General features: G+C 41.2%; 1 protein-coding gene across 1 annotated transcript; it reads right to left on the bottom strand.

Moving 5' to 3' along the window:
- Window positions 1–494: 494 nt before the first annotated feature.
- ap1m1 (adaptor related protein complex 1 subunit mu 1) lies at window positions 495–12731 on the bottom strand. Its single transcript, XM_071491780.1, has 12 exons — window positions 12530–12731; window positions 11457–11613; window positions 11265–11332; window positions 11018–11148; window positions 10089–10236; window positions 9691–9817; window positions 9247–9389; window positions 7584–7655; window positions 7136–7294; window positions 6712–6837; window positions 1735–1810; window positions 495–1322 (listed from the first exon to the last, which is right to left on the bottom strand). Exons 1-12 carry the CDS (start codon window positions 12569–12571, stop codon window positions 1300–1302), a joined length of 1272 nt encoding a protein of 423 aa, XP_071347881.1. The 5' UTR covers window positions 12572–12731; the 3' UTR covers window positions 495–1299.
- Between the last annotated feature and the right edge of the window lie 1595 nt (window positions 12732–14326).

Raw genomic sequence — 14326 nt, 5'->3', positions numbered from 1 at the left:
CACACGCATTAAGAGTATCACAGTCCCCTTACAAGACAAACTTAAGGCATGACCTCATGCGGGACCACTGCAGTCTGGCTTGGTATGAACAATAGCCAGTCTGTGTTAGCCCGTCCTACGTTTCTCTCGAGCATGTCTGTGACCGCTGACCACAGTTTGAGTCACATCCTTCCCAGCTCTCCTGCATGTTTACGGAGTGCTGGCTTTCAGTTGCCTATGATATCACGGGCCCTGGGTATTAAGAGTCGCACTGTTTGAAAACACCTCCAGGATGGGATGGAAAGAACCGTCCAGGGTTAGCTAGGACCACAGGCCTGATACAGGAAACACCCCCCCTCCCCCTCCTCCTGCTGTGTGTGTCTCTGCAGAGCTTTCCACTCCATTCAGCATTCCTCGCCGGTCTGTGGGACAGGTGCCTGCAGATGACACTACAACAGCTCACCTTGATGACTGCAGTGACATCACATTAGAAATGACGCGAGCAGACCATGGAACACTTTTCTCTAAATAGACGTTTAATGATTTAAAATAGTGTGGCTACAGACGGAGGGGGGGACGGGGGACGACAGGTGTCGGGCTGGAAAAAAAAGGGCTTTACCGTGCAACTTCAACTCATCACATTTTAATGTTTTTCGCAAAGCTGAATGTCGAGGGAGACAAACCGGTGAATGAAAAGCACGACAGGCGTTGCTCAGACATGTTTCAATGGCATCACATGAGGGTGGGAGTACAAAATGAAAGAGCTTCACTTTTAAATTTACAGTTATCAAACTAATAACACTGAATTGAAGTTCATTAACATGGAACAAATATATACAGATAATCAACAAATAGGAATTGTGGCAGAACAAAGCAGCTTCATATAAAAAACATCATACTCAGACTGACCGGTGAGTGTGTTATTGACCTGTGTGGAGGCAATTACAGTAACTTTAAATGAGAATTGTAACATCTGCTTTCAAGCCGTTTGACCCACTGTGATAGACTGGGTACAACTCTGCACCGTAACGGTTGGATGTAAACATTACTCCTGCTTTCCTTGGCCTTGCTCACATTAGGAGCCACACAGTAGTAAAACATAATCACTTTTTTTTTTTTAAACCCTTGCCTAACCAAAGGCTCCATCTAATATTTGCATTGATCAGAAATGAATATAACTTCAACAAATACAAAAACTAAACAAAAGTAGATACTGACAGTCCTCTGGTCTCATGACTGACACCTGCCATTGATAGCGCATTAGCAGCTCGACTCCGCCCCCTCTGATTTCCACCTGCCTACTGCCGGCTGAAGCGCTGCCTACTGGGTCCGGAGCTGGTAATCTGAGGAGGAAATGGACAGGACTTAATCAAATGGACAAAGAAAAAGAGGGAATCAGAGAGAAATCGAGTGGAGGCAGCTGATGCTTTCCACCCAGAATGAATGGAATACAAAGGAAATGAGATGAGGATGTTTGGCAATTAGTGGCAACATTAGCAAAAAGACCAACATGTGCAACCTTGGTAATCTCAGTATGAAGATCAAGGAAGCTTGACCAAAAAAAAAATTAAGTTCACTTTCTCACATTTCGCAGGACGTTGCCACATTGCCTCATGTTCTACAGTGTATCCCCTTTTCATAGAACTGCAGCAGTACAGGGTTAGTTCCCACCATATTGCACTGCATTGCCCAACTGTTGCCTAATACCTGCACATATGGGCACTCTGCACAAGTACCAGTGAACTCTTAACCTACCTCCATTTTGGGTGATGTAGCGCACCCATGGCAAGGCCTGATACCCACTCTTCTCGATGATCTTCAGGTAACGCACCTGTTGAGAAAACAAAGCCAGAAAACTGATGTGACCGCAGTTAATGATATGCAAAAGAAATTATTTTTGGCAGATTTTGCAATTGCTATGATCATGATTTCAGTTGGAATGGTAATTTTTGCATTAAACTTTCACTGAAGAAAGTATTTTAAAAAAAAAAAAGATGATGATGTAATTTTTGTTGGGGCTTGTAGCAAATAAACATATTCCTTTAGAATATGATTTGTAGGCTGGGGCACCTCTGGAGCACCACAATGCTTCACTTATGCACAGTTTACGATTATCAATAATATCGCAGCTCCAGCAATTTGGATATTGCACTTGGCCAGATTCCAATTAACGGCTCAGCCCCACTACACACTATTTCTTAGCAGGATTTTAATATGTAGTGATATCACACTGGAAAAGTGGCAAATTATATACTTAGACTGAAAACTGTCAGCGTGTATAGTTAAAAAAAACACAGGCAACGCACAAGGAAACTGAAGTGGTACTCAGTGTTGCAAAAAATGAATTGCATATGGTGGTGAGACAGTGCCAAAAAGACTTACAAAACAATATAATACAAATAAGTACAGAATTGGGACATCACTAGAAAACTACACTACTTCTGTGTTCATGATCGCCTACTCAGAGATGTGCAACCTATTCAGTAATTCATTAGTAAAGTGAGTGCATTATCTACTATAACAGATTTCTAGGAACATTGTGATTCAGTATTTTGCTGTGACTCTGGGTCACAGCTGGAAGCTGACTGCAGTCGCTGCTGTCTGCAACAGAGCCAGCTACAAACTTCTGCAGGTGTCAAGCATTTCGCAGTGAAAAGACCCACTTTCAGTAGAGTTCTCCTTTCAGCTTGCGGCGAGTAGTAAGAGTAGTGGTGTAGATGAGGAAGCAGTAGTATGAGTCACACTGAGAAGAGGGAAGCGGCGACAGAACAGCTTTCAAGGGACACACAAAGTAAATTTACATAACTGTATTTTTTTTTTTTTATAAATTGCACATCAGCATAATCAAGAGACAACTTTCACAAGCCATTAACTGATCATTTCACCAGACCTGTTACCACAGAGCTGAATTTCGAGAAGAGGCCTTAAAAATACCCTGTGATCCTGATCGTCACTCAACATGTTTTTCCCAGTTGCTGTAACAATGTGTCCATGTTGGAATTAGGTTTATAGTATTTATAAATGATGAAATACAACTGATTTATTTGAATAGTAATTTCTATTGCAATTCAACCACAGTAACACTGAGAACTTCTGCTACGACAAGTCATCTTGTAGAAGCAATAAGTATCTGACACAAATAATTACAGACATATCTTTAGGGCTTTCACACAAGCCCTAATGTTATCTAAAAAAAAAAAAAGTGCTGTAACTATTAGCAGGAGTGAGAAAGCAGATGACATGACCCCTCTCTCTCCTCTCTCTCTCTCTGAGATGTTGCCGTGCTGTGTCTCCAACGTGTCGGTTCCCAGCTGAAAGCAGGACAGACAGGGCAGGAATTTGTGGGTCGACTGGCGGCGGGCCTTTGGTAAAGCCTTGGTACTGGCCGCCTTGTTATTAACTTCCACTACACAGTGAGGTTGGGGGGGGGGGGGGGGGCGCTGTGGCCACCAGACACATGACGACAAACACATAGACGCGGGATCACCGGGTCTGCCGGCGCAGCACTTCTCCGTGAACCCAGGAGCCAAACATGTACTCGGCCTGACCGTGGGTACACAGTCAGCAAAACGGCACTAAAAGCCGTCCTCTGCAAAATATCATTATGGCTTGTAAGACGAGAAGGGGCGAGGAGGATGTTTGTTGTATCTCTGTTGGTAAGTACAGACTACATGTGTGGTCTGGATTTATCAGGCTTTTGGTAGAAGCTATGGCCCAGAAAGCATCTGCCGGCTTGTTTGGGTTCTTCCAGCATCACCTAAAGAAGGGAGATTTGAAAATCTAACTACAGCTCTGCTCTTATTGCCACTTGGTCAAAGTGTGGGGTTCCTCCATTTCTAGTTAAATTTATAAGGTGCAGTTACGTGCATCATACACACTTCACATGTGCGCTCCCCTACACTTAGTGGTAGAGTTAAGAGGAACTTTCTCATGCTTTGATATTTACATGCGTCTAATTAAACTTCACAGCCTCTTCTCACACGTAGAGAGCGGTGTTATTGGCTGCACTGGAGTCTGAGAGCGAGCCTGCTGTTGGCCTGTAATAAGGGAAAGGTTAGAGGCTTGACACAAGAGTTTGATGGGAATATGGCTCTTAATAGGTTGCCTTTGCGATGCTGGGTGCACCACAGTGTGACTGCTGAGGAAAAACTGTTTTGAGCTTCTGGTGAGTGAAGAGGAGCACTTTGTTGTTATGTGACTGACAGTTGTGCTGTGAAGGCCGTCAACTGCTGCGATTAAATCTCCATGCGGACTGCAAGACATTCCAGTAAAAAAAAAAATATTATAATGTATTCTAATATTTTTTGATTGTAACCTTCTTTAAATATTAAGTTACTACAAATCGAATTCAAGGTTTAACCATCAAATGGCTCTCTTAAAATGTGTGGAACATATTGTGAGAAGTCAAAGATTTAGTTGTACTAAATTAAACTTCACTGAGCCGTCTGCAGCACTGAGCTGAAGTATGTTCCACAGGGTGCTCTGCGGTTTTCAGAGCCAGACCTTTTCATGTTGCTTTTTTCCAGGAAGCTACAAAGATACAAAAATCACTCTTGACATTTGGCCTGTTTATGGTGGAGTTTGACAGGTTCACATTTTGGGTCACTGAAAAGATATATTCCAATGATACCTAAACAGGTCTGATCACTTCGTACTATGTACTGTGCAAAGATATTATTCCATTGTAGACCTATTGAAATTGTTAGATCAGCATGTTTTTTTCACACATTTTTGATGAAGATTTTGTCAATGAAAATATCCTCACTAATAACGAGTGATGCTGCTAATACTGGAAATAATTCAAGAAAGCCAAATTAAGGTTGGAGACATTGACCATCTCACTCTGATCACTGGGGACAGATTGTCCAGATTGAAGGGTTCCACTGGTTATTATATGTTAATATGACAAAATGTTGTAAATATGTAAAATGTTAAATTGAGTTTTAAACATGGTTCTAGTCAATGAAAAAAAAAAAAAAAAAAAAAGTTCATTGAAAAGGTACTTCTATCATTACTGGTCATCTCAACCGTCTGGTTGTAGCTTATCATTAAAAAATGTGTGATCAGTTAATACAAAAAAAGGTTTTACATGCGGCTCTTTTTTAGCATAACATTAGATGCCAAAAGGCTTTTCTTTAAATTCAAACATTAATTTAAGGTTGTTAGCTTTTAACATAGGATGAGAGTTTATCCCATGGATACGTAAAGCGACTCCACACTTGTCTTTGTCGCTGCACTGTGACTTATGACTATGACTTCTTTTATGGATTGGCAAAGATTTGAAAGGAAGGAACAAAAATTAGATTATTTCTTTCAGCTGCCAATTACCTTGGAAAATGGCAAGCATTCTTACACTGCCATAACCACCGGAATCACAAGTATCATATATTTCAATTAAATTGGGTTTGAGCGCCTCGTTTCCGAGTGGGCTGCATAATGTCCATACAACTTAATAATGTTTTATTGACTCTCACAGGAAATTTGCAGAAGCTGGAAAATATGACCTCTTAGCTCTTTTAATGAGAGTCATACATAAACCAGTATCAAAAGTTAAGAAGTAAATAAGAGTGAGCAATAATGTCAGACACTTGAGGGAATTGTTGGAGAAGATCGTGACCACATCAACAGCTGTGAAAGCTGAAAATGCTTCAAAAGTGAAAATGTGTGAGTTTTACACATTAAATCTAGTGACTTTTTTTTATTTAGAGCAGAAGCATTGATATCTCGTGCCATGTCCCTGAAAACCCAGTTTTTAAATGAACGCACCAGTATTGTGCAACCTCTGGATGAGCTCTTGCTTTAGATAATTAAGCACAATATCAAAAGAGGTAATATAAAACGTGATGTAGAAATACTTTCTTTCCTTCAGGGCAATAATATGATACTTTCAAATGGAGTTTGTCAAGTTGCCATTGTTTCCTCACATCGAGACATGGGAAAACATAATTTTGTGTTACTGTGGTGCTACACGTATAATCACAGGACAACTGTGATTATACAGTATGTGCTGCACATCTGTGCAAGTCTGTGGTCAGCAAGAGTTTTCATTCAAACATGGAGGAAAAACATTAGTACGTCTCTCAGTTTCATGGGAATCACAATCAAAATCCAATGAATCTGGTTATCTGTAACTAAGAATGACATTTTCTATCACTGTGATTAATGTCGAGGCAAAGGGCCAAGTTCAAGTTGATGAGCAGTTGCTTTCTGGTTGAATGGTAGAGATTTTCTCTCCCACAAACAGAGCCTCTCAGAGTGCACCCTTACTGCCCCCTCTGGCCAACACAGGGGATAAACATGAATTGTTTGAATTCCTGCTCTGGGGAGAGAGGACATGTGAGATACCCTGCTATGTGCCATAAATTCTAAATCCCGACGACAGGGAAACAACTGAGAACCACAAGATATTTGGACTATGCCTGCACATGCACTGAATGATAATCAAACAGCAGGTGCAAAGAAAGTACATTTGTTTGAATCTTCTCCCAGATGGTTTACTGTGCAGGAATGATAAACACATTTTGACTGACTGTAAACAGATTTAGTCATTTTTCCAGCCAAAACACCTCATTGTTTAAAATTAAAATTCTTATGTCTCCATGGGTGAATTATGCTTCACCTTATTTTAGCTCTGCACGTGAGCCGCTGCAAGTTGGTTTAACAAATTACTGATGGAATTATGTGCAAACACTGTTGAACAAGTGCTGATAAGTGTCTGTGTGCAGGACGTACCTGGATGCCTGAGGTGGTGAAGTACGGGATCTCAAACTTGACACTGATTGGCGGCTTCCCCTCCTTGTCTTCAGCTTCTACACTCGGCAGACCAAAGTGGGCTCGCATCAAATACTCTTTTCCACCCTGTGACAAGTCACAACATAAACTCTTTAAGACAAAACAAAACCTGAGGAACAAACCTATTGTGTTTTCACGTTTACAGGCATGACATGATAATACAAGGAATCGCTTGAGGGTCTGCAGCAGCTTTGCATGGATTCAGAGGGGAACAAGTTTTTGTCACCACTAAATAAATAACAAGTGCAACATTTTTGAGCCAGGTGAAGAAAATAAGCGAACCGCAGCCCAAAAACCAAGCGCAGGGCTACATCGTCATTTGTAACCATTTGTACGATACTCATGAGTCATGCTTTCTGCTCACAGGGAAGGACTTGATCGACCAAACGATCTCGCTGTTCTCAGGCACCCACTTCACGCTGCCCACTGTGGTCTTGAATTTGGGTGAGTCAGCGTCCGTTGGCACAGGAATGTGGATCTCCACGTTGTTGGCTGTGGAACGCCTTTTAAACTGGCTCTTCGCCTGAGACGAGAAACAAGCAGGTCAAGTTTAGCACCATGTCCCGCCTAGACAGGATGATTGTTTTAAATAACTATTATATAATCAGGGTTGGTCGCACATGACAACAAGATACATAACATAAACTGTTCCAGAAAACCATTAAAAAATACACTTGGCTGTGAATTCATTACACTATTTTTTTTTTTTTTCAAGTAACCATGGCACCCAGGTAAAAAAAACAAAAAAAAACAACAACAATGCAGCTGCAAAGGACATGGCAACCAGTGCAGCAGCTGAAAAAGTGACAGACCTTGATCATGTATTCGATCCGACTGTGGGAGTGTTTCTCAATAACAGATTCAATCCAGATCAGGGGCTTCACCTAAGACATAAACAACAGACATACGTTACCTATAGATTTACTTCAAACATGTTCTGTAACATTTAGAACAAACATGGCAATTAAAATAACATATAACACAGTCCCCACCTAGTGGACAGCAGCTATTACTACAACAAGAACCTTTGTGTGGTGAAGAATAATACATTAATTTCAATTAATAAATTGTTTCCACTACTACCAACAAAAACAACAAATAGTCTATTACTCATATTGTCACTGTGTGGAACCAGTGTTGTAGAGGAAATCGAGGGAAAAACATGAATTGCACCACATGACACATTGTGTAACATGTTTCTTCATGCATCCACCAAAAATATATATGAGTAAGATATAAACCCACTGATACTAGATTTGCGAGACTGATACTGATGTTGATGATTATTACGGAGTTTGGCTCCTAACAAAGCACTAAATGTTTTTTTTTAACCAAAGCAACAATTTCATCTGTGGCACATAACCAGACACTACATGTTTAAATGCGGTCAGTCATTTAGGAAGTTGCCTCTTGGGTAGCAAATATCAGATTTATTTGTGGCAGTTTCTAGCAGCTGCGACTGGAAAGACTTCTGCTCCACTGTCCTACTTCCCTTCCCACAGGCTTACGGGAACAACCCTGTTGTGAAACATTTATTGAGAATTCGAGCCGTGTTTAAACCTTCTTAACCCTTAGTTCTCGCCTATAGCCAATCACAGTACTTGTGATATATGTTTTTCTATTTCCTCTCGTGACGATGCTTTTTCTATTCGAAATGCTCGTGGTCTGGTTGATGATGAAGCAAGATCTGGTTTGGCAAAGATCCCATCTATTTCATTTCTTCCAGGCTAGGAGTTTTGTGCATAAATATTTACTTAGCACCTTTCAGAAAAGGTTGTTGTAGACGTCTCGGCTCAATCAAACGGGGAAACGGATTTACAGTCTTGTAAATATCGGCCAGAAACCAGGCGGACACTGAAGCTGAGTTTTTCGGCTGGGCTGCTTGACAAATAACATGCAATAACACATGGCTGTGAGTTATGATCACAGATCATGTACTGTGGTGTACTGACATGATTCACCTGCTTTTAACCACAGTTATTTAAACCCTGGTGTCGTGGTTACGGATCCTGACTGATGCTGATGAATTGTTTGCTCAGGAAAGGAGTTTATGGCAACAACTGACTCTGATTCTGCAGCAGTTATTTTTCTATATTGTTTCACTGCTTTTCCATTGTCCTCAATGTTGCAACAGTATTTGGTCATTAAGATCTGTATGTTAGAGGTACTAGAATAAATCACTGTCACGTGGGGCTTTGGGGTTCAGTTCTGACCACAACCTCATTATATTTGAAGTAGTGAAAAAGGTTTCCATGTTATGTGCTTGACTGGGGAAATATACCCTATGTCCAGTTTTAATTCAAACTAAATTACCTGCCTGTATTTCCTTAGAATACAGCAGATTTTTGGCTGTTCCAGTGGCCTGTACAGATAATGTCTAGAACTGGTTTGGGGTCTGTCTCTTTAACTACCAGACTATTTATTTTGCTGCAGCCAATGAGGAAGAGTGGGGTGGTTTTAACCCACATTACTCACATGAGTGTTTAGGCGGTAGGACATGAGCTCAAACTCTCCATCCGGAGGAATGAAGGAGATGGTGCGGTCGTTCTCAAATCGAGACAGACGGACACACTGGTGGAACTTGACATCCTCCAGCTCTACTGATTTACTCTTCCCTCCTACATTAAAAACACAAAAAACAAAAAAAACAAGAGAGGTCATTAAAAGAAGAATGTACCAGCATCACTTGAAGTGGTATAAATCAGGCCTTGGTCAAACTGCATGCAGCAACAGATGGGTGCGGTGTATGACACAGGACAATACAACAACAACCAGGAAGAACCATCTGATTGTCACTCTTTCATACTTTGAAAGGGTCATTCATCACCATCACAATTTATTCCATCATGCAGCTCCTCACCCAGCTCAAAGCATCTGTAAGCACAACTGGACCAAAGTCTGTTATGAGAGGAAACTCACGTCCAGTGTTTTCAAACAGAACCTTGTCGTTAAGGCCCAAACGCAGCTCAGGCATTCCAGACAGGAAGACACGCATCTTGATGGAGCCAACGATCTCACTGCGCAGAACATTACCATTGGCACTAACCTGAAAAATACAGGGATTAAAAGTGTCAGTGGGCGTCAGAGGGACAGAGAATCCCGTCAAAGTAAGGTTTTAATCGCTTAAAGAAAACAGCATGGAAAGCACAACTAGATCAGCTAGTCTGACACACTATCTCTCTCTCTCTCTCTCTCTCACACACACACACACACACACACACACACACACACACACACACACACACACACACACACACACACAGAAGGAAGTTTACAAACACTATAACGGGGCATTCCTTAAGCAACACAGTTCCTACCAGGAGGTTGACTGACTCAATGACGTCCAGGAAGACCTCATTCTTCCTGTACTTGATGCCCTCTGACCTCCAGGAGACAGCGTTGGTTACTGTGGCGGGGGGTCGTGGGGCGCCAGTGTCTAGCTTGTGCCCCTCCTGGGTTATGTATCTGAGAGACAAAAATGTAAACACTGAGTCAAAACTGAGGAAAGGGGAAATCAACTGTCTGCGGTGCAGAGTTCCCAGAAAGCATCAAAGAAGAACAGAGGTTGTCATGGTTGGAAGGGAGGATGGTCTGACTTATGAGTGTAGTCACAGAGCTCTCGGGGAAATCCAGAGTTGGCTTGCTGCGTCAATCACAGGCCTGCAAGTTCAAATGGTCATTTGCAGCTATTTTGGGTGAGGACAGTGAGCTCCTTTTGACTTGCAGATATATAGAAATAACAGGGTGATACCACAAAGCGACCTGTAGACCCAGATTAAATGCTACACAACCGAGGTGAAAATCCTTTACACCTGTCAAAAAGCCACCGACACCGCAGGTACACTGGTTGGTTAAAACATGATGAAATGTCACCATGAATATCAGCACTTAACAGATAATTAACAATGACAATAATGATAATTTCCTACATTGATTATTAGGTAAAAAGACCAATCTTGTTAATTAAAGCTTCTCAACTGGTAAATAATGCTGCTTTTTTTTTTTGTTTCTTATCATTATGAGCAGAATACAGCTGGGTTTTTTGATTGCTCGTCATCAGTTTGGACTCTGGGAACAATGGATGAGCATGACATGTTTTTTAAATTTTTTTTGGACATTTATTAAAGTAAAGAACGACCAAGATATAATCCAAAGGTTAATCAGTATTGCTAGTATTCATTAGTCCAACTTTAATTAATGTGCATCTAGTTAATTGCAGTGCAAATGTGGATGAGAGGATACTCACTCTTGCAGAATCTTGCTGTCAGTGGTCTGAGGATAGCCAAAGTCCATCAGCTCATCCATCAGCTCATAGATGATGACAAAGTTATCTCTAATGCTCTCCTCCTCTAGTTCTTTGAAATACTCGGAGAAAACCTGAAGAACATGAATGTTGTTTTATAAACGTGTCAGTACACAGTATATAGCTTTGTTGGTGTTGTTTATAAACTAAAACTGTAATAGACCAAAGCAGGTAAAGCACTCAATCCTACCTGAACGATTTTGTACAAGAAGGAGAAGACCAGCGAGACGCTAGCATTTTTCTTGGATGTTGCAACCACTGATGTGATGTGAGTTAAGAATTAGATCTACAAGAATTCAACGTCCAAACAAGCACAAAAAGTATAATACCAAGTGCTGAGGCGTTTCTTCGGTATACCATGTAGATGTAAAAAAAAGGATACGGTAGAGGTTATTGTGTTTGATCCACATGAAACGGACTCCCCCATGGGCCAAGATTGGAGAGAGCGTCCCCTCCTCCTCTTTGTCCATCAGAAGGGTCATGAAGTGCTCAATCTCTGACATGTCCACATCTCCCCGGTAATTTCGGCACACCAGGACCTGAAGGGAACACATAGTAGTCTATTGGTTTTAGTTTGCAATAATAATGTTACTGCACGTTAGTGACAGCTGGCAGCACTGCTAGTGGGGCTGAAAACCTGAGTGCTATCATGATTCTAATGAAGTAGTTATTAAAATGTTAGCAGATTAAACTGTAAGGAGTGACGTTACCACTATAATAAAAATCAAATATAGTTTCATATATGTGTTCATTTATACTTATATTATTTCCTCTTAAACCATACATCATGAGATAAGTTTCGCCCTGATATATTTTGTGCACAAAGTTAAGGGACTTAAAATTAAAAAAAAAAAAAACAACATTTAAATACTCTGAATACAGGCACAGTGCTTCATTATTTTGTCTGGCATATATCAAGGAGGCTTCTGTGTCAATGATGCACCTGTTACCATAACAGTCTCCATTAAAATAGAACTGTGGGAGGCAGCTACAAGCAAAAGGTAAACTAGATGTTTCCTGAAGTTAATGCATTTCGATAAATTACATTTACGCCGAATTAACCAGAGGACGCACAGGATTGAAAATAGGTTAAAGGTATATGAAACATTGAATGTAAAGTGTTGCATTTAAGCAGAACAAGTCAAACTTCGGACTTTTGAAGGGGGTTTTGGTAACATCTGTTCATTCCCTGCTGCTAACAGCTGACATCACCTGTCCGTTAGCCAGCGGCCTGATGTTTTTGTCGGTTTCAAGCACCATATGGAACCGATGCCCTGGTGAAAGTGCAACTCACCGCCTTAAATTACAAGACAAAACCTTATACTAGCACATGAACCATTGGCGGTACGTTAGCTGTCCTGCTGAGGATTCAGCCACATCATAATCTGTCAATGAAGAATGCGTTAGCTAGGCTAGCGTTAGCTTAGCAACGTAGCGGTCTGGCCGTTACCTTACCTTTCCTTTTAAATCCAAGACATACACCGCACTCGCAGACATCTTGAACTAATTTCTACGAGCTTAGTTCAGCTCGTTTCCCACAACTTATTGATAATGTTTGCTAATAAGTACTTCTGGGCAGAATTTAAAGAACAGACTTTCATTCATAATAGTGGAAGGAGGAGAGCGACCCTTCCCTTTTCGCTACACCGTGCGGCGCCCCGAGCAGCGCCCCCTGCGGGCAGGAGGACGCAGCGCAGGAGACACTCCCGCACCCAGAGAGATTTCTCAGCAAGAGGTTGATTTTGTCACATTACAGGTGCTGGTCATATAATCAGAATATCATGAAAAAGTTGATTTATTTCAGTAATTCCATTCAAAAAGTGAAACTTGTATAATGAGTACATTCATTCCACACAGACTGATATATTTCAAGTGTTTATTTCTTTTAATTTTGATGATTATAACTGACAACTAATGAAAACCACAAATTCAGTATCTCAGAAAATTAGAATATTGTGAAAAGGTTCAGTATTGAAGACACCTGGTGCCACAGCTAATTCTGATCAGCTAATTCACTCAAGACACCTGCAAAGGCCTTTAAATGGTCTCAGTCTAGTTCTGTAGCTACACGATCATGGGGAAGATGGCTGACCTGACAGTTGTCCAAAAGATGACCATCGACACCTTGCACAAGGAGGACAAGACACAAAAGGTCACTGCTAAAGAGGCTGGCTGTTCACAGGGCTCTGTGTCCAAGCACATTCATAGAGAGGCGAAGGGAAGGAAAAGATGTGGTAGAAAAAAGTGTACGAGCAATAGGGATAACCGCACCCTGGAGAGGATCGTGAAGCAAAACCCATTCAAAAATGTGGGGGAGATTCACAAAGAGCGGACTGCAGCTGGAGTCAGCGCTTCAAGAAACAGGACTTGGCTCCTGCACACAGCGCCAAAGCTACCAGTACCTGGTTTAAGGGCCGTGGTATCCCTGTTCTTGATTGGCCAGCAAACTCACCTGACCTTAACCCCAAAGAAAATCTGTGTTTTTGAAGAGGAAGATGAAGATACGCCAGACCCAACAATGCAGAAGAGCTGAAGGCCACTATCAGAGCAACCTGGGCTCTCATAACACCTGAGCAGGGCCACAGACTGATCGACTCCATGCCACGCCGCATTGCTGCAGTCATTCAGGCAAAAGGAGCCCCAACCAAGTATCGAGTGCTGTACTGCTCATACTTATCATGCTCGTACTTCTCATGCTCATACTTCTCATGCTCATACTTTTCAGTTGGCCAACATTTCTAAAAATCCTTTTTTTGTATCGGTCTTAAGTAATCTAATTTTATGAGATATTATGGGATTTTCATTAGTTGTCAGTTATAATAATCAAAATTAAAAGAAATAAACATTTGAAATATATCAGTCTGTGTGTAATGAATGAATATAATATACAAGTTTCACTTTTTGAATGGGATTACTGAAATAAATCAACTTTTTCATGATATTCTAATTATATGACCAGCACCTGTATAGTGTGTAAGTCAATAAGAGACGTACTTGAGAGGAGACACAGTGACCACACCACAGATTTGCTCAGTAATCAATGATTGTGCTGTATCAGGGTAGTGTGTCCTGGACAATTTGCTCTCATGTAAAATAAATACTTGTGCACGGTGCCACCAAGCCGTGCTCAGGCAAGGTCTGAAATGCAAATATTAAACGTTTTGGAGTATCTTCTTTTACCATGCATTATGTCTCTATCCCTTGTGTGTTTTCCCGCACTAACATTCAGCATGTGCCTGTGCATGAGAGTTT

Source organism: Trachinotus anak, unplaced genomic scaffold (genome assembly GCF_046630095.1).
Source record: "Trachinotus anak isolate AG129_WGS33_773 ecotype Australia unplaced genomic scaffold, CSIRO_AGI_Tana_v1 ptg000012l, whole genome shotgun sequence".
NCBI classification, from domain to species: Eukaryota; Metazoa; Chordata; class Actinopteri; order Carangiformes; family Carangidae; genus Trachinotus; species Trachinotus anak.
This window is presented reverse-complemented; position numbering and strand designations above follow the sequence as displayed.

Coding starts and splice junctions, on each gene's coding strand:
- ap1m1 (XM_071491780.1), bottom strand. CDS start 12,571: ATGTCTGCGAGTGCGGTGTATGTCTTGGATTTAAAAGGAAAG. Junction 11,614..12,529: donor TCTTGGATTTAAAAGGAAAG/GTAAGGTAACGG, acceptor TGTTCCCTTCAG/GTCCTGGTGTGCCGAAATTA. Junction 11,333..11,456: donor CAAACACAATAACCTCTACC/GTATCCTTTTTT, acceptor ACATCACATCAG/TGGTTGCAACATCCAAGAAA.